General features: G+C 38.1%; 1 protein-coding gene across 4 annotated transcripts in view; it reads left to right on the forward strand.

The window, feature by feature from the left end:
• btaf1 (BTAF1 RNA polymerase II, B-TFIID transcription factor-associated) overlaps positions 1 to 12,832 on the forward strand; it is a 116,645-nt gene that overhangs the window by 35,321 nt on the left and 68,492 nt on the right. For 3 of the 4 annotated variants that reach the window (XM_041209779.1, XM_041209781.1, XM_041209780.1), the window contains exons 6-9: positions 8,659 to 8,804; positions 10,761 to 10,890; positions 11,176 to 11,244; positions 12,307 to 12,396. In XM_041209779.1, the coding sequence (XP_041065713.1) occupies positions 8,659 to 8,804; positions 10,761 to 10,890; positions 11,176 to 11,244; positions 12,307 to 12,396 (435 nt within the window). Of the gene's footprint in view, positions 1 to 7,324; positions 7,436 to 8,658; positions 8,805 to 10,760; positions 10,891 to 11,175; positions 11,245 to 12,306; positions 12,397 to 12,832 lie in introns of those variants that run through there. The other variant, XM_041209782.1, reaches the window with a different exon arrangement.

Below are 12,832 nucleotides of genomic sequence, written 5' to 3' on the forward strand. Positions count from 1 at the left end.
CAAGTGTAAAAGCAGGTTGAGTCTCATGATTTGGAATTTATACAGATTAATCATATAGAGCTGGTCACGCGATAGCAAGCATTTGTAACTGGAAGGTTGTGAAAGGGACACGGTTATTCAGAAGATACTAATTGCTTACTAGTGCATTTAACGATTTCCATTTAAACTTCAAATACTTTGATAATTTAAGGCAAGTATTTTTGATTTCACTGGGGAATGGATCACTATTCTATCCACCTTATGCACCCAGTGTCATCTTTTAGCATGCCAGCCAGCTCTGCTGATTTAACTTGTTTTTAAACTGAGTTGAGACTCTTAAATCACTTTATATGGTTCCTTAATAACAAGCAAAGCAGAGACACCTTGCTATGGGCTACATTTAAACTTGGGCCCAGAAGAAAAAAGGCCAGTGTAATAATGCAGTGCGCCACCTATTCCACAATACTAATATTAAGCTTCAGTATATTAAGCTATATGTATTCACTTGTCCCTTTAAATAGATTTTTAATATCATCTGTTTAAGTTTCTGCATTCTTGGTTCCTCTGCATTTTTGGCTAAGAAGACAGACAAGCATACAATTCCCAGTCAACCTGTGTCAGTGCTGTGATCTAGAATATCCATGTTAACATTCTGTGGTAATTTTTTATCTTGCTGATTTCCATTTCGTCCCTTGTGAAATAATGTTTGATCAACAAACTCTTCTCATCCACCCCATGTAATTGTGTTTAGAAAGCTGCAAAGATTTGCAGTTCACAATTCAGGTATTGCTGTAGCCTTGTGTTACATTAAAACCTCTCCAACGACTTCACTGAATTAATTACTTTCAGTGCAGCAACTGTTACTTAGGCAAATATTAAGTTATAACAGTAGGCAACATAAATTGAAGTTATAAGATTCTACTGAATTGGGGAATAGCTATATCAACGTGAAGCATATGTGTTATGACCAAGTCCAGAGGGGTGAATAAGTAACAAAGGGAGGCTGTGGCATAGTGACCTTGTCATTGGGCTAGTAATCCAGAGACCCAGGATAATGCTCTGGGGACCTGTGTTCGGCAAGTGGTGAAATTTGAATTCAATAAAAAATCTTGAATTAAAAGTCTAATGATGACCATGAAACTATTGTCAATTGTCGTAAAAACCCATCTGGTTCAATGGTGTCCTTTAAGGAAGGAAATCTGCCGTCCTTACCTGTCTGACCTAAATTTAACCCCAGACCCACAGCAATGTGGTTGACTCTTAAATGCCCTCTGAAATGGCCTAGCAAGCCACTCAAGGGCAATTAGGGGTGTGCAATAAATGTTGGCCTGGCCAGCGACACCCACATCCCATGAATGAATTTTTAAAAGATTGAATTTTTAAAAAGTTGTGAATTTTCAATCAGTATGTACTTGACCATATGCAAAGCTATATGAAGAAATAAGCCAGCCAGATCTCTTGAGTTAACAAGTAAGAAGTTAGTTTTCTTGTTTTAAAAACTCACTCCTGTAAAAGTATAAGAATTAATTAAAAGGTAAAAACACATCCCAAATATATACACACGTGCCAGCATACAAACAGAACAAGTTGCATGGTGGAGGAGGTGGAATTAATAAAGAGTTAAAGTCTGTAAGAAAAAAATAAATATATGTTCTTTTTGTGGTCTTGAAATGCCGGGTGTTGTGGCTGATGCAAGCTGGTTGTTTTTCTGGAGACAGTCTCTTTTAAACAGTAATCCGTCCTTCTCCAAAGTGGATGCTGTGACACTTGTTTAAATCTTTTAATTTAAAGTTCTCTCTCTGTGTTCCAAAAAATATAACAGAGATAGGATCTGAACTTGAAAATGGCAGTGAGAGAGAGAGAGAGATTATGTGTACATTCTGCAGTGATCTTCTGGATTTTACAAAGGGCTTGTGCAGACTCCTTTTTTTGCTGTAACAAACGGACAAGCTTATAATCATAGCTTTTGACAAGTGAGGTTCTGCTCATGTGACAGCTGCTATTGGCACACAATGGAGAACAATCCATAATTAACGAAGAAGTTTCAATCTCCCATTGTCAAAGTTATCAAGATGCCATTGAAACAGATAGGGTGTCCTTGGCATTCCTTGCCTAATGAGTTTTGTTAGTCCTCCTCTATTTCTGGCATTTTCTGGGGTTAAGAACTCTGGTGGCCTATTGTCTTTATGTTTAGCTGAGAGTTCAGACAATGACAGGTGTGAAATCCATCAGGGAACTGCCTTGACATGTCCCCAGTAATCCACGTTCAGAAGCTTGAAGAGGAAACTTGGCCGATTTGTAGGACAGGTGACTACTGCTGCTATTTTAAAGCAGTGCCTTTGCAGTTCTAGCTGTTTCTTTTGTTAAAAAATAATCAAAGGCATTCATCAGCTGGTGAAACTAACAATATTTCACACTATTTAATCAACATTGTGTTATGTGCAATGGGTACTATTTAATGGAAGCAACGGGAGTCTTCCCTGATTGCTGGAGAGCTAGCAAGAGCCCTCCATCACCTCTTTTGGGGAAGGCCCCTGAATTAAGTGCCACTTGAGCACTTAACTATACAATTGTGGGCCCTCCCCGGGATCAAGGATCCTGGCCCTTGGGGCAGAAGCCGAAAGCTGCTGGCCAGTCACGGGGGAAGTGGTGACTACTGCTGTTACAACACCCGCCTGAAGCCTATGATTGTCGCTGTATCTCAGGCCACAGGTGAGTGATGGCGGGGTGTCATGGGGCAGTGGTTACGGGGGGGGTGGGGGCAGGGAGGGGGATGTCAGCTGCAAGAGCAGGGGCGTGACTCTCAGCAGGCTCCTCTTCCCGACACCAGATCCCATGATCAGGCCTTTTTCTGTGTTATAGACCTCTATGACTCTATTTTAATTGGTTCAAACAGAAAAATACAGCAGATTATGGAAATCTAAAACAACACAGAAAATTCTGGAATCTGTTAACATGTTAGGCTGCAAAGTGGAACCAACTGACAAGTCAGACCAAACAGACCAGATCCCACGATCAGGCACTGAGTGCTTTTGAACAAGGCATCCCTGAAAGTCCACAACAACCCCATATGGGTTTTCTTGTCATGTTCCCTGCTTGAGAGTCCCCTGCCTGCTACTTGGTTAATATGGGCTTAATTAGGATGGGGGCAGGAAGGTGGTTGGATCCTCATCCACCACCCTGCCGCCTGATTAAATGCCCCCCTATCAACACCACCGCCTCAGGGGCAGGTATTAAGGTCTGCCTAACAGCTCTTATTCAGAAACTAAATGAGTACTTCTAATCTGTCTCTTTCTGTACCTATATTTTGGCATTTGAACCAAATAAACCTAGGAAATCCCTTTGCAAGTGTTAAGTTTGAATCCGTCTTCAAAATAAATATGCAGCTTTTGTCTTGAGTCAGGACTTGCAGGAGCCTCTGAATTACATGGGGAAAATGTACTCCCCATTTGAAAGTGTTTAATGACAAGTGTCCATCACATGATGGTTCAAATATTTGTAAATAGCAACAAATTGATGATTACCTCAGCTATTACTAGCTGGCAGGTAAACTGCCAATGCATGTTCAACTAGTCGGTAAGAAAACTACCAATGGATAATTAGAAATTAAGAACTAGTAAACAAATTAGCAAGTGGAATAATGAGAGTCAATGTTTCAGGTGTCAACAGTTCATGAGCTCTGACAAAAAGTCTACAGCAAGAACATTGACTTGTCTGTTGGCTCCACTTTGCAGCCTAACATGTTGACAGATTCCAGAATTTTTTGTATTATTTTAAGATTTCCATAATCTGCTGTATTTTTCTGTTTGAGCCAATTAAAATCGAGTCGTAGAGGCCTATCGAGTCTGCGATAGTCAAACAAGTATCTAACTATTCTAATCCCATTTTCCAGCACTAGGCCCATAGCCTTGTATGCCATGGCATCACAAGTGCACATCCAAATACCTCTTAAATGTTATAAGGGTTTCTGCCTCTACCACCCTTTCAGGCAGTGAGTTCCAGATTCCTACCACCCTCTGGGTGAAAAAATTCTTCTTCACATCCCCTTTAAACCTCCTGCCCCTTACCTTAAATCTATGCTCCCTGGTTATTGATCCCTTCACCAAGGGAAAACTTCCTTCCTGTCTACCCTATTTATGCCCCTCATAATTTTATACACTTCAATTATGTACCCCTTTAATCTCCTCTGCTCCAGGGAAAATAACCCCAGTGTATCCAATTTCTCCTCATAACTAAAACTCTGCAAACTAGTCAACATCCTGGTAAATCTCCTCTGCACTCTCTCTCTAATGCAATCACATCCTTCCTATAATGCAGATTCCAGAACTGCATAGAATACTCTAGCTGTGGCCTAACCAGCGTTTTATACACAGAGATAAGAACAAAAAACTGCGGATGCTGGAAATCCAAAACAGAAATACCTGGAAAAACTTAGCAGGTCTGGCAGCATCGGTGGAGAAGAGCAAAGTTGACATTTCGAGTCCTCGTGACCCTTCAACAGAACTAAGTTTCTATTTCTGTTTTTGTTCAGTGTTTTATACAGCTCCAGCATAACCTCCCTGCTCTTATATTCTATGCCTCAGCTAATAAAAGCAAGTATCCAATATGCCTTCTTTAACAATCTTATCTACCTGTCCCGCTACCTTAAGAGACTTGTGGACATGCACACCAAGGTCCCTCTGATCCTCGGTACTTCCCAGGGTCCTACCATACATCGTGCATTCCTGTGCCTTGTTTGTCCTGCCCAAGTACATCACCTCACACTTATCCGGGTTAAATTCCATTTGCCACTGATCAGCCTATCTGACCAATCCGTCTACATCCTCCTGTAATTGAAGGCTATCCTCCTCACTAGATACCACCCCACCAATTTTCGTGTCATCCGCGAAATTACTGATCAACCCTCCTACATTCAAGTCTAAATCATTTATATATATATATACCACAAACAACAAGGGACCCAACATCGATCCCTGTGGAACCCCACTGGATATTGTGAATTGCTTTCAGCTGTCATCTTATTTTCTCAGTACCTGTAAGATATGGTAATGAAACTTCTACCAGAAATTGATATTACATAATTCACAACTAAATCAATTATTTTTAACAATACAGTTGCCCTAGCAGTGTTTAAAAATCAGGCTTGGCCATTTCCAAAGTCTGAGATTTGCTGAGCCATGTTCTCTTCACCCCACCCCCTCCCCCCATTTAAGTTGGGAAGTCTTGCGAGCCTTTGGACACACCCAACCTTTCTAACGTTTTTGCAGTGTGCAAGCTGATTTATTTTAAGTGCTCGAGGCCCTTCAGGTTTTTTTTGTTTTACGCAGCTCCACGCACACAGTCACATAAAAAGGCCTGTGGGGTACATTCTGGTTACTGCGTGGCCATGCAACTTAAAATGGAACCATCCAAACTAGAGCAATCTTTTGATTTGTTTCTACCGTTTTTTATTTGTGCTGTATTGAACTTCTTTAATTTCTGCTAATTTTATAGATACAATCCTACATTATGCAGTGGAAGCACCTGTCATCATAAGAACTATATATTCTGACTTGCTGTAAACACAATAAGTGATCTGATAATTTAAATGTTGCAAATTTGGATATTGCTGTACAACCTTTTTATAAACTGTAGCATTATTGTAGACTCTGGTCTAGTTTTAGGACCTAGTCCTGATCCTATGTGTCTTCATACTTTGAGAACATCTCCTTAGTTTTACCTTGACTGCTGCACTTCTGATCAGATACCTAAATGACTCAACTTTCCATCTTCCTTGCTCAGTGTGGCAGCAACTGATCCTATTTGGTACGTTCTAAAACTAGCATGGAAAATTGAGAAAGCAAAATCAAATCGGTATTCCACCACTGTGATAAAGGTTTATATTATGCAGCCTTCAGTTCTGCGCTGAAAAACATCATTGCAGTACTGTGCTCATTTCGTTCTTGTGAACCTTCTGAAAAATATTCTCCAAATGACTGAATTAGTTTCAAGGATTGATTAGATAGATTCGCATTTGCCTTTTTTTCCCCTTGTGCTAATTCCTTTAAGAATTGTTTACCCAAAGCTAGATGGTCAGAACTTAGCAGGTGTATCATTGATCCAATTGATCTATATTTTAGGTGGGCGTATTAGACTATCTAGACATGGAGCAACAGTCAGTTTGTGACTTGATTGCTAAGATAAATTGTGACTATGTGCTAGATATTTTCTGTGCTTCAGTTGGAATAGGTTTTATAAATGTTTCTGAAACAATAAAAATCAGAAGTTTACTATTATAGTGTCCATTATCTGTTCTTGCATTCATTCATTTAATTTATAGATTTGATATAAATGGGTAATTGCTCAAACTAACTTCTGTAATTGGTTCATAAATAGAGAAATTTCTTTTTTGGGAAAGATAGGAAACTCTAGAAACATCAATGGCATTTTCAAACAAGCAGAAAATGCTGGAAAAACTCAGCACATCTAGCAGCATCTGTAGAGAGAGAAACAGAGTTAAAGTTATGAATCCGTATGACCCTTCTTCAGAGCTCTGAAGAAGGGTCATACGGACTCAGAACGTTAACTCTGTTTCTCTCTCCACAGATGCTGCTAGACCTGCTGAGTTTTTCCAGCATTTTCTGTTATTGTTTCAGATTTCCAGCATCCGCAGTATTTTATCAATGATGTTTTCCAACATAAACTGCATACTTGTAGATTAAGATTAAAACTCCTGGTGAATTAAGATTTTGGAACTTACTTTTCAATTAAAGTTGCTTTCAAATGACATGCTGTAGGAATAATGTGTAATGCATTTGTGGCTTCTGCACCCAGAGTTTTCATAAAATGCTTGCTGGTGACAGCAAACCCAATATTCCGAGTTGATCATTGTGCACATCCTCAGTCACAATGTTCAGATTATCCTTTTAATGCTAGTGGAAGCCTCCATTTACAACCATTTCTGCAGGAGTTTTGGATACTGTACCACATAACATAATTGATTTTGATTCAATATAAGTGCAACTGTGAATGCCCATCCTTTGAAGACTATTTATTATGCCATGAGTCCAAAAAGCTTTGGTGCTATGAAGTACAAGAAAGAATATCTTGCCTGTATGGGTGTCACAGACACACTGTTTTAAATGGATTCTTGCCTTTTCACTTTCAATTATGAGACTCCCAGTGGGTTATATTTTTTAATTGAAAGTGCTTTAGCATCAACATTCAGGGTCTGTTAACTTCTTAGTTACAAATTATCCTTGAGTCATGGGACACCAGATTAGAGAGAGGTATTTTTCTTACAAGAATGAAGATTATGTTTCTCCTTTACCAGACCAAGTACAAAGTTGTTCAAAATGTTTATCAGTGCTGCCATGATCTGTTGCAAGGAGATTGATATGGATAGTTGGGGCAACTCTCCCCCTCCTGTGGAGAGAAATACTGATTCCCTCAGTGGTCACTTTGAGATTGTCCCGAGGTACAAATATGTTTACCATTTGCCCAAAAATGCTTTGTGTATTGTTATATTTTGATGTCACGTTAAGTTGGGATAATCTATTATTTTGGATATATCCTTCAGATTGAACCATAACACTAATTGCCAGAAATTATATTATAGCTCTATCTAGCCAAACCTGCTCTGCTCTACACAAATGTGATGGAATTTGGATTCTGCAATTTTAGTAAGACCACTGCTGTAGGGAGTAAATCTGAACTAATATAAAATTGTTAAAAGTGTCACTCGGTGGTGGAATTGAAGCTAAGTAAGTGGTCATTACAAATTGCATTCACTATTGCAGCCACCTATATTTTTGAAGAAGCAAACTTTGAAAGTACTTAGAGGGCAAGCTGCATGATATAATCTATACTGTATGCATTACTTAATGTTAGAGGCCTCTATGGGTAAATAAATGCAAGTTAGCAATAACTTAAGTCTTTACTCTCATTTTGAGTTCTTTACTTACTCCTGGAGTGTAGTATTTTAGAAACTTTGTAAAAAAAAAAGTAAGTACAGAATAACAGTATCATTATTCACTCATAGTAGCTGTTTATGAATTGAAACTTTGGGTCAAATTGCTATTCAGCTCTGGGAAAAGTAGCAGCCAGACCTGTTCCTATTCAACACCTATATTTGCACACTTTCCAGTCAGACTTATCGTTACTGGGTAGCAGTCATAAACCTGGATGCCTGATTGATATTGCTTTTCTCCCTCACTCAATAATAGCCTATCTACCACTGCCCTAAACAAGAGAGGCCAATTTTACAATGGTCAAGATTAAAACTGGAAACTTTCTAGCTTAGTTGTGCATCAGACAGTGAACCATTAGGGGAGCTTTTAATTTCTGCAGCTGTTTCCGATCAACTAAAAATACAAATTTGTTAATTTTAAATCCAGACCTCTTTCATTTTTTATAGCTTACTTGACCCAATGGGGTAAAACAGGTTGAATATTTAAAGATAATAATTTAACACTCGTGACAATGTAATCGTATTGTTCTTTTTTTCCTTTATTTAAAAGACCTCATGTTTACTATTGAGATTATACCTGCGGTCTGCCAATCTTCAAAATCAGAGTATTTTTTTAATACAAAATAAAAGCCAATAAGCTTCTGAAGTATCTGTTAAATATAAAGCTTGTTTGTAAGCTGTGCATATTGTAACCATGAGTTGAGCTGGTTAATATATATAATTTTTTTAAGCTGGTTCAGGCAGCTGATCTGATCGAAGCTGAATTTCAGCCTGGTATGAGCAGTCGGCAGAAGAATAAAGCAAAGAGGATGGCTAAGCTGTTCGCTAAACAGCGATCCAGAGACACAGTGGAAGGAAATGCAAACAATGAAAAATGGTATGAGCAATCTTATGCTTGCTTCTATGTCCTAAATTGTGCTAAATTTCATTGAGTTAGAAGTGAACAATGACGCCATAGACCCTGTTTTAGATCACTAATTATAGTTTCAGGTTTAAAGTTTATATCCTCTTCTGCTAACTAAATTTTATTTTAGAATTCTCAGTTATTAAGTTTTAGTAAAACACCTTTTTTTTATATGCTTTATAAAATTTGAATTAAATGTCAAATTGACGTAAAATGCTGAATAGGGAGGGCAAGGGACTGCGTTTGGTGTTTGCATCCCATTTGAGCTGGCGAAAATAGCAAACCTGGTGTCAAGTCAAGGGGATCTCTAGGCATCCAGCAACAGTGATGTCATCAAACGAGCAAGCAGCCAAACGCATTGAAATATTCTCTCAGACAACAAGCCAAGAAGTAAAAACCACTGATTATCCTTTACCTTTATCCATCTTTAATTTAAAATTTACCTGTAGCGATTAAATCCTTGGGACAAACACATGGAATTAAGATAGAAGCTAAAATATAAATTAAAAAATATCTTTAATGTAGATTTTTTTATCATAATGGAGAAATTTTCATTCCACAAATGTAAAATTAGTCTTTCAGGGCCAGTGAAGTTGCTTGGTAGTAATTATGAACTTAGTATGTCATTTAAAATGTAGTTGTACCACATTAAACAAAATATAACTTTTTCAAGTGGCTTACAGCGAGACTTCTAGTGTAGAAGTGGAAGTTCTCATCACTTCAATGATTCCTACTTGATTGCAGTATGAGAGACTCAACAGTCCACCCTATGGAGAAGCATAGACTCATTGATAGCAGTTTCTGAATTCCTGAAATTAATTGTCCATATGTAGATTCCAAAAGTTGCTGTCAGTTTCAGAAGAGTAACGATGTTACTACCACAAAGTTCAGCTCAATTTATCTATAATTACTTTTCAAAGATGGGCAACATGGCAACCACTTACTTGATCTTATTGCATAATTAAGAATAACTTGTTAGCTTTACATAACTCCCACACAGGATACTATGTTGCATTTCAGAATTCTGTTGAATAATTATGCAAGTAATATTTCCTTGGGCAGGGCCCGCTCACTGACACGTAAAATGACGTGGGATGACGTTGGGTGGAACTTCCGACGTCACACCGTATCATTTCAATTTTCAGGTCGGCGGGGGCTCAGCTGAATCAGCTGTGCACCCACCGAATTGTCAATGGCCAAAGTAATTGAACTCGTTAGAGGACCTGCCCGTCCAACCTTAAGGTTGGCAAGCAGGCCGGGAGCCCTGGCGGGATTCAGAGAAAGCATGAAACCTCATCCATGGACGGGATGAAGTTTCATGTAGGTTTTTAAAAATTTAATGAAAATTTAACTAAAAGTGATAGACATGTCCCAACTCGTGTGTCACATGAGGGGACATGTCAGGGAAATTTTATTTTTCTGTTTTTAACATTTTTGAAATTGGCGCCGATCTCCCTGAGGCAGCACTTAGCCTGCGTAAAATGGCAGCGCGCCCCCAATTGGGGGTGCCTATCAGGGGTGCGCCTCCATGCGCCCGCTCCTGAAATCCCCCCCCACCACTCCCTGACTAGGAGAAAATTCTGACCCTTATATTTAGCAGGCATGGTTTAATTATCGACCTAATCAGCCTCAAGATAGTTTTAGTGAAAATTGTACCCACTCATTGAACATTTCCATTTATTTTGTATTAAAATGTAATTTCATGAATATATTTTCCAGCTTCTTTTGCTGTAGGATTTTTGTGTTGTTTTAGTTTAAAAATATGGCAAGGATAGCCCAGAAAAGATTTTGTGCTGCTGAAAATACAGTTGCTTGCCTTAACTGAATTTAGCTGTAAATAAATAAATCCAAAACTAATGGTTCATGCCTAATTCATGAAATTGAGAGAATGTAGTTTTAAAAATAGCTTTGCTAACTTATGTCTTATAGCAATGATAATGTTGATGGGGAGCCAGAGGAAAAGCGCAGGAAACTTACGAATGTTGTAATTGAGCAGCCAGCAACTGAATCAAAGGTGTTGATTGACAACATACTTGACAGTTCTTCCTTGTTTGATGAGGTGAGGTGGATATTCTTGCGTTGTTTAAAATTCAGTGAGGTGATGTTAATATTTTTGCTGAACAGAGAATAAAGTTTTCTACATTGTGTCTCTAATTTAAAGTACCAGAAAAAAAGAGAACTTTAAAACCATCTATTAACTGATAGATAATAGTTATCTTTAAATAATGTGGTCACTAGATGGTAGATATGATATTCCACAAATCATTGCATTTAATAATTTGTCAGTCATTATAGCATACAAAGGAAAATTCAGTGCTGGATATTAAACTATTTTTCCACTTAGTCAAATGAATGGCCATTGGAAAGCTTCTGCGAAGAACTTTGTAACGACCTTTTCAACCCTTCATGGGAGGTAAGAAGACTCTTGTTTATAAAGATATTATAAACATATTCATGAATATGATTTATAAACATATTCAGGCTAAATGCTGTGCTGCTACTATTACTTACCAATCAAGATAGAACTATCAAACAAATATAGGCCACCAAACACACAATTATAGTGAATCCTAGAATACTTTTTCTGTGGTGGTTATGGAAAGAGGTACCATGAGATTCACAAGTAATAAATTCCCCGATGAAGCAGGTGCACCATGTTAAAATGGTTGCAAAAAGTGCTGTTTACAAGTTATATACCTCTTGAGAAATCAAGATTGTTGTGTAATGTCAGTGAAAGTACAGGTGCCCTTGTTTATACAATTAACACTGGAGCAGTATGTTGGGTTACCCTCTGACCATGTTTTGAAATTAAAATAGAAAAGGATTTAGTGGATTGTGCGTTACATAATAAAATGAAAAGATTATCTAATTTTTATGTCCAGGTTGTGTGTTTTTTTTTTGAAGAATTTACATGTGTAGTTATAAGTTCTTGTTAGCTTTCCGTCATTCCTCTCTCGTCACCTGTAACACCCATATGTCAATTTCATGCGAGAACTTAGATCAAAAGCTGAATTATCGTCTCTCAACACTGAACAAACCCATGTCGGGAGGACGAAATGGGAAGCATGAGGGGCGCACCTTTAAATTTTCCCTCAGATTCCTAAGCTTCCAACTTCATTGTATAAAATGCACAACTTTGAAGTTGAATGTTGGAAAAATAATATTAAAACCATGGAAATAAAACTTGAAATGCATGCTGCAGATTTGTATAAGTGCTATTGCATCTTCATGGAAGGGCATGCCAGTGACTGGAATATTCACATGTATCTGAGGAATAGTTTAATTTATTTTAGTGTAGATCTCTACTTGCCTTTTCAATGGAGCCTGTACTTTTGAGTACAGTTGCCCAGCCCAGTTAAATTTTAGTAACTTGTAGGTAATCTGTTCAAATAGCATTGCATCTGATCTGTAATATGTTTTTAAATACAAAGTTTGATCATTTGTTACCTCTACATTTATTTATTTTTGCTGTCAGGTTCGTCATGGTGCAGGAACTGGCCTAAGGGAGATATTGAAGGCTCATGGGAAAAGTGGAGGTAAAATTGGAGACAGCACTTTAGAAGAGGTAAAACATTGTAGCTATGACTTGTATACTCCTGTTAATATTTTTTGATGCACTATGATTTCATGATTTCTCAGTGTATTATATTATTATACAGCTGTTAAAGATTAGGTTGTGTCAAATGCCCTGCCTGCTTCTTCAGGTGGATGGAAAACAATCTCATGATATTATTTGAAGGAGTTATCTTGGCCGACATTTATTCCTCAAAATAAAACAAAATGCCACCGAAATAAATCAACTTGTCATTTTTCTCACTGGCTTTTCTTTTGGGGGTTCGGCAGGGGGACGTTGGGGGGGGGGGGGTGATTTTTGTGTGCAAAATTCCTCTGGTACCTGCCCATGTTATAGTGACTGCACTCCAAAACCTAATTCATTAACTGTGAAGTTGTGAAGTGCTTTCTGAGGGGATATTAAAGGCACTATACAACCACAGGTTCAT

Source organism: Carcharodon carcharias, chromosome 17 (assembly GCF_017639515.1).
Source record: "Carcharodon carcharias isolate sCarCar2 chromosome 17, sCarCar2.pri, whole genome shotgun sequence".
Classification (NCBI taxonomy): domain Eukaryota; kingdom Metazoa; phylum Chordata; class Chondrichthyes; order Lamniformes; family Lamnidae; genus Carcharodon; species Carcharodon carcharias.